At 45.3% G+C, this 7,510-nt stretch overlaps 1 protein-coding gene across 3 annotated transcripts in view; it reads right to left on the bottom strand.

Annotated features, from left to right (window-relative positions):
* Nucleotides 1-3,107: 3,107 nt before the first annotated feature.
* Nucleotides 3,108-7,510, bottom strand: part of LYAR (Ly1 antibody reactive) — a 32,003-nt gene continuing 27,600 nt past the window's right edge. Inside the window, exons 6-9 of one of the 3 annotated variants that reach the window (XM_019526300.1) lie at nucleotides 5,752-6,163; nucleotides 5,304-5,408; nucleotides 4,855-4,940; nucleotides 3,108-3,552 (exon numbers count right to left, since the gene is read on the bottom strand). In XM_019526300.1, the coding sequence (XP_019381845.1) occupies nucleotides 3,418-3,552; nucleotides 4,855-4,940; nucleotides 5,304-5,408; nucleotides 5,752-6,163 (738 nt within the window). In that variant the 3' untranslated portion in view covers nucleotides 3,108-3,417. Of the gene's footprint in view, nucleotides 3,553-4,854; nucleotides 4,941-5,303; nucleotides 5,409-5,751; nucleotides 6,167-7,510 lie in introns of all 3 variants that reach the window. The other 2 variants (XM_019526301.1, XM_019526299.1) reach the window with 2 other exon arrangements.

The raw sequence follows: 7,510 nt of genomic DNA, 5'->3' as shown, positions 1-7,510 counted from the left end.
CCCCGCCCCTGCCCTCACCCCGCAACAGCCTAGAGCCTGCACATCCTGCAGCGCTTCCCCTGCCACTGCCAACAGTGTGCAATCCCAGTGTGACCCATATCCGCTCCGCTCCGCACCGCCCGGCAGCATTGTGTCCTGCCTCCCCTGGGCATGCGGCATGGCTAGGGCGGCTCCTTCCACATGCCACTGTTGCTGCTCCCAGCACCACGGTAGTGGCAGGGACCAGTGTGTGCAGCCCTGAGCCCATGTGCCCTGCACTGGCTCCAGGCTCACCTGTCCAGGCTTAGTAGCTGCAGCATCAGCCAGACAGAAACTGCGTGGGCTCCAAGAAGTGCCAGCCAAGGTAAGGGGAGGGGCTGCTTTTGCCTTTCGCTGAACAGCAGTTTCTCTCCTGTGCTGCTGCTGCTCAGCTCAGATGAGCAAGCCTAGAGCCATGGCAGGGGGCCAGGCTGCGCGTGCTCGTCCCTGCTGCCACCGCAGGGCTGAGGGCCCTGAACCTGAACCTGTTCAGCCTCCACAAGAGAAGGCTGAGGGAGGATCTAGTGGCCTGTTACAAACTAGTCAGAGGGGACCAGCAGGCACTGGGGGAGTCCCTGTTCCCCCAAGCACTGCCATGAGTGACCAGGAATAATGATCACAAGCTGGCAGAGGGTAGATTTAGGCTAGATAATAGGAGGCGCTACTTCACTGTCAGGGCGGCTAGGATCTGGAACCAACTTCCAAGAAAAGTGGTGCTGGCTCCTACCCTGGGGGTCTTTAAGAGGAGATTAGATGAACACCTTGCTGTGGTCGTTTGAACCCAGTACTCTTTTCTGCTATGGCAGGGGGTCAGACTTGATGATCTGCTCAGGTCCCTTCCGACCCTAGAAACTATGAAAATGCAGTCTTAACTCTAGTATATTGTAAAGGGTGTTGGGGGTCAGGCATGGATGGGTGAGTGTGTGGTTTGTGGGGAGCTGTGGGTGGGTGGGTATGGGGGTTTGTGTATGAGTGTGTGTGTGGGTACAGTATTGTGCAGGGCAGCTGGTGATTGGGCAGCAAAGTGGGGAAAGCGGCAGTGGGGGAGCAGAAGTGAGTGGCGTGCAGGAGCGCAGGGCCTGCAGAGAGAGGAGCTGGCTGATGGCTTGGCAACTTTGGGTTCCCTGCTCCTTCCTGCTGTGAGGCAGAGTAGCCCTTGCATCACCCCTTGGGGCTGCCAGCATGGTTGTGGCAGCTGCGGCGTTTGATGTCAGCAGCCGCAGTGGAGGAGAATGAGGTGGGCTCAGCCGCTTCTGCCTTCCTTGTTGCTGGGCTTGCGACGGTGCTCACAGAGCTACTGCGGGAGGGGCTGCTACCACCGCAGTGCTCTCACCGTGGCCGACAGCCATGCTCCACTGGCGGGCCCACACCCACTCCTGCATCCGCCACTGTTACCGCTGCAGTGCTCCCACTGTGCCCAGCTGCCATGCTTTGCCTCCCCACACGGCTGCCGCCTCTGTGCCGCCTCCCCACGCGGCTGCTGCTGCTAGCCCTACACTTGCTTCTGCAGCCACCACTGCGGCCGCAACTGGTGTTGTTCTGGCCACCTTGGCCTGCTGCGCAGATGGTGCCGAGCGTAAGCAGTGTTTGGCTATGGAGGCAGGGCTGCAGCAGTGATGGCAGCCTGACTTGGTTGCCCAGCAGCAGCCACCCACCGCCGCAGCTGCATGGGGAGGTGCAGCACAGCATTGCAAGCATGGCGACAAGGAAAGGCAGCAGTGGCCAAGCCTGCCTCCTCCTCCTCCTCCGCTGCGGCTGTCACAATCATGCCAGTGGCCCCAAGGGGTGCTGCAAGGGCTGCTCTGCCTCACTCCTGTGGGAGGCTGTCCCTGCTGCCAGGGCCCTGCTGCCCTGGCCAAGCGCTGCTTGTGCCTGGTGCGGTCCCTGCAGCAGGCTGAGGAGTCCATGGCAGCCGGAACAACAGCAATTGCCACAGCAGCTGCAGGATCGCGGCAGGCGGTGGCAGCCATGTGGGGAGGCAACGCAGGGAGGTATTGCAGCAGCCTCACAGAGAGATGAAGCATGGCAGTTAGGCATGGTAAGAGCACCACGGTGGCAATGGTGGACACTGCAGGAGCGGGTGCAGGCCTGGCGGCAGCAGCCATATGAGCCAGACTATGGCTGCCAGGCATAGTGGGAGCATTGTGGCGCCAGTGGCTGCTCCCATGAGTGGTTCTGTGAGCAGTGCCACGTGTGTGGCGACAAGGTGGCAGCAGCCAAGCCCACCTCATCCTCCTCCGCCACTGCCCCCAAGCCCTGTGGCTGCCACAACCACACTGGTATGCCCCTGAGGGGTGCTGCAAGGACTGCTCTGCCTCACGCTGGAGGCCAAGGCGTATTGCAGCCGTCCCAAAGCCGCCAAGCTGTCGGCCAGCTCTCCTCTCCCCCTGCTGGCAGCTCAGCCCAGATCCATAGACCCCTGCCAGCATCTGCTTGGCTCTGGGCCCCAGGACACCAGCAGAGGCCCCATGCTCCTGCATACTGCTCGCTTCCACTCCCCTTGCCCTCTGCCGCCACTTTCCCCACTTTGCTGCCTGCCTAGTCGCTCTGCACCCTGTGGCTCCCGGCTGCATGGCCAGACCATGGAACTCGGCAGGAGCCGGCCCGGCCCCAAGGACTGGGGTGATTGCTGCAGTCCTCCCTTGCCTCCCCTCCCCTCCCCCCATCCTTATCTGAATTTCCCATGCCCATGCAGGCACGAACAGCACCACAGTCGCAGGCCAGAAGCCTCTCCTAGTCAGGAGCTTCCGGCTGGGGGGAGGGGGCCGGATAGGCCCTACTGTTGCAGAAGCCTGCGCTGGCTTCCCCTGCGTCCTACTGCCTCTAGTTCCTGTTGTCTATGACAGGAGCCAGGGGCAGATGAATAATAATTTTCTAAATTTTTTAGGGGCCCTGCAGGCCAGATAGAATGGCCTGGTGGCCTGTATTTTGCCCACCCCGCTTTGGATTATGCCATTTTACTTTTCAGCATAACAAAGTACTATTGTGTACTGTGTTTTTGAATGCATTAACATCAAGTTTGCATCTGTAATGGTTCCTGTACTACAACCCAGTCTGAACAAACAAACCAACTCATTTCTATATAAATGTACAGATATCACTGAAAAGTTTTTAATAGAACAGGTAGCAATTATTTTTATTGTCTGTTAAAAGTTCTATAAAAATATACATATGATTTCTGAAAACAGATATGCAACACTTCCCCAGTATTCTATTATAAATGTAGGGAAAAGTAAGAAGGTGAATCCAGGGGGGAAAAAAAACCAGCTAAATTTTGTTTTCACATACACAAACTCAGCTTATGGTGCAGTCAGTGGAAGCTGTGTTTGCATACTCAGTAGGATAATTTAGCTTACAGTCTGCAAGTTAAAAATTTGAGCATTATGAAAACTCTCTTTTCTATTTTAAGAGTTTAACTTTTTCTTTTAAAACTTTAAATTTGGGATTGTTATTCACTTTCTTATTAAATATGACCAGAAGATCCTCTTGTGTTTTATGATGCTCACCAGCTACTGCATGATATTGAGCTAAAACCTACAAACAAAAAAAGAAAAGAAAAGAAAAGAAAAGAAAAGAAAAATAGTCCATGTTTAACAGTCCAAGTTAACAGGCATGATTTTTCTTTTACTCAAACATTTCTTGAGGTTGAAGTACACAAAGTGTTGTTGGACACAAAGTAAGCATTAGTTTGGGAATATAAAATAACTGAACTTTAGCAAGAAGTCTATTGTATTAAAAAAACTCAAACAGGATATACTCTAAGGGCAGCACTGTACCTAGACTCCTGGTGGCTCCTGGCAAACTTTTAGTATCAGGCCCCCCTTTCGCCAGATATAATGATAATAATAAAAAAAAATACCATTTTCAGGCCCCCTTTCTGTCTGGGTGGCCACCCAGTCTGCCCATGCCTATGTTCAGCCCTGTCTAAGGGACTATGGTTGCAATGAGGCAAAAAAATCCTAGTCCGCATAAGGAATTTGTCAATTAAAATGAGTAAGTACAGATTAGAAGCCTTCATATAATTTAATGTTTAAAACGTTCATGTCCTCCCCTGTCCAGTAGAATAACAACAGGCTATGTGAAAAATACACACTACTTTTCTTTCCTATTGAAGGCTACAGATACATCAGTGTTACTTGCATCTTGTAGTATTTTCAACCCTATGTAGGGTAACACAAGAGATGGCAGGTCTCCCCATTATAATATGACCCTTACCTGGTCAAGGTTTTAGAAACAAGACAAATCCTGCTTTTCTCAGATCTTCCTCTATAATTCCACTAATGTGCCAAGTGTAACTAGGCAAAATCTGACCTGATTCGGATGTCAACCTTCCTATCTCACAAGTGATCTAGGTAGTGTCGTTGAAACATGTCCAGTTTGGAACTATAATAATATTTTTAGCTTTTAACAATCAAGTATAAGGACTTCATGAACTCATTTAGCTGACTTCATAACTCAGGGGTGTTAGACATGGCCCATGGAGCTCCATCAGCATGCCTATGTGCTGCCCATGGGTCTCGGAATGGACCCACATGCTACGTGTGGGGCCGGTCCAGGCCATGTGCTATATCTGGCATATCAGTCTGCGCCCAGATCATGGAAAGGCCCTGTGGCATTCATCTGGCCTGCAGGGCTGGATGAGTTGGACATGCCTTCCATAACTGATGCAAGGCATACAGCTGAGAGCTGACTTAAGAGTTGCATACTGATATTCAATGGGGTATGACTATATACGTGTTAAGCCCTTTCGTGCATCTACAGTATATTCTCATACAGGTAAAAAAAAAAATCTATCAATGAAATCAATTAATTTATAGAATGAAAGCTCTACTGTACCTTTTTTCTCAGTTTTTTAACTGAAATTTCATTGTCTGGTGCTTGGCTCAGAATGGCTTTGATAGTTCCCTTCCAGTTGAATTTACCTGTAATATTGTTAAATACATCCAGCAAAATGGTACTGTTAGATATTTTCTATTTTTAAGTTCTTTCCACCAAACATGATAGCCAAAGTTTCTAGTCGGAGCCTTGCTTTCAATCTACTGATTACAGAACCATTGTTCATTTCCTTTTATTCCTGTCTCATGATACTCGCAGCACAACATTTTCCTAGCAAAATGGTCTTTAAAAGTATTATTTTGAAAGCTGGCTACCACTGAATGTATGATTAAACATTGCTTAACTGACAATGCACTATTCTGGGTAAAAGAGAGGCTGAACTTTACATGAACACTAGCACTGAATGGGTCAAGTTCATAAGAATAAAAGCTTATTAAGTCTGAAGATACCTTTATCTGCATTCCCACTCTCTTTATTTGTTTCCTCACTTCCTTCAGCTACCACAGCTTCAGAGATGTTAGTATTTTTCTTTCCTTTTGTTGTGAAAGGTTCATCTAGAAATTTAAGAAATAAAAAATTGAGAGAGAAAAATAAATATGAGAAAAAATGCAGTATATAGTAATAGTAGTACAACAGTATAAAATCTAATAGAAAAATGCTAAGCTAAGTCAGGTTTCTTATCTTGGCCACTAGAGTGTTTTCAGTGAGGTTATTCAACATTTTTAATGTTGAAAAATAACTAATATTCAATACGGTTTATTTTAAAATTGGGCATAATGCATTTTATTTTACTTAATTGTAAATGCCTTTTGAAAAGTTTAATTATTCTAATAATTGAGACTGCTGGAAATAGCTTTTACTGAAAACAGAAAAACATGAAATATATTAGAGATGTACCGTCTACATGTTTAAGTTTTTGTTTCTTTATGTTCGGTTCCATCACTTCCTCCTCATTCTGATAACCATTTCCATTTATTTCCAGCTTAGACGTATTATTCCTTTTGCGCTTTTTCTTTTTTTCTTCGATTTTGGAAGTTTCCTCACTTTTGTGCTCCATGTCTACATTTTCTTTCTTAGACTTTTTGCTTTTTTTCATTTCTAAGTTTTGCTGATTTTCTAATCTCATTTCTTTTTTCTCCTTCTTTTTGCTTTTTTGTCTTTCTTCTTTTCGTCCTTTTTTATTCTTTTTTGTCTCAGATTTATCAACTGAAGTTTCATTTTCCCCTGTAGGTGTCATATATACTTCACTTTTTGCAGATTCGCATCCTGTTTTCTGCTGTGGTTTCTCTTGTTCTTTTTGGTTTGTTCCCTTCTGTTGTAAGACAAACAATCTTTCACAAGCCTCTTGGCAATAGCTCCCATATCCACTACTTTATTTTTGAAAAGTTCTACAATTCCAATTTCAAGCAAGTTAAAGAAGATGACATCAGTTACCAAAAGAACAGAATGAACTGGAGGAGTTAATAATTCATTTTAACTGAAGTGAGGCAGAAGTCTGTAGTGTAATCACCCCAACATTTCAGAACAGGACATTTTACATATGCACACTTGTCACTTATTAGTTCACTTAACTTTGCTTTTAAAGCAATTAAGAGATTGTTTGCAATCTAATATAATATACTTTACTGTTTTTAATTTCTTAGTGAATCTTGAGTTGTAATTTTAAGCTTAATACCAGAATTTCCACGTAGATGGGAATGTTGTAAATGCTAGGAAAACACTAATGGAATGGCAATAAAGAATTGGCAACAGCTCACCAAATCAGAATGTTAAGGAGATGGAGAGCATCCAGATGAAATAGATGCAAGTTAAAAAAGAAGAAATAATAATAGTTATGGAGGTACTGGTTACAATTCCATAATTATAGCACAATTCAATTTCATAATTAAATGTATGAAATATATGTAAATTGTTCTATATGAAGCAATACAGTGTGTAATATGACAGCAACAATCTGTCAGGATTTGAGTAACAAACTTTGTTCTGCCCTGTAGTAATATAAAAGAGAAAAACTAACTGGGACTGTAGCCACTAAGATGCCTCAAATACATTGATTACTGCATCACTCAGGGCAGCCTTAAAGTTGCTTCATAGTTTTAATTATGCATCTCTCACCTAAACATGCTCAAAATTTGTAACCTTAACTGCATTTCCTAGCTTTATAATGTTTTGTTGTGAAATAGTTAAGATATGCCTGTAATGTTTTTGCCTTTAACTTACTGACTATTTCAATCTTAAATTTATCCTAATGAAGTCTTTGCATTAAATTTAGAGTTGAGTTAAATAATTCTATAAAGCTTCTTCCTAGGAAGAACTTTTTGAATTATGTGAATTTTAAATACAAGTTTTTACAGTATCCTTTCGAATTAATAAATCATTCCACTGGGCATGTAATAAGACAACAGGGGATGACATGCTAGGGGACCAACAGATCAGTGGTCACCTGGGGGACAGTGACCACCAAATAATAGAATTCATCATAAGGCATAGAGTGGGTAAGGTAACTAGTGGGGTGGAAGTGCTAGACTTTAGGAAGGCTGACTTCAGTGAACTCAGGAGTTTAGTCAATGACGCACTGCAGAATAAGATTTGGCGAAATTGGAGCCCAGGAAGGGTGGCTGCGCCTTAAGGAAACGATCCTTCGGGCACAGAGGGA

The sequence above is a fragment of the Gavialis gangeticus genome, unplaced genomic scaffold, assembly GCF_001723915.1.
Source record: "Gavialis gangeticus isolate Ggan-Ray unplaced genomic scaffold, GavGan_comp1, whole genome shotgun sequence".
In the NCBI taxonomy this organism is placed as follows: domain Eukaryota; kingdom Metazoa; phylum Chordata; order Crocodylia; family Gavialidae; genus Gavialis; species Gavialis gangeticus.
The sequence above is the reverse complement of the archived record's forward strand: the minus strand, read 5'-3'. Positions and strand labels throughout refer to the sequence as shown.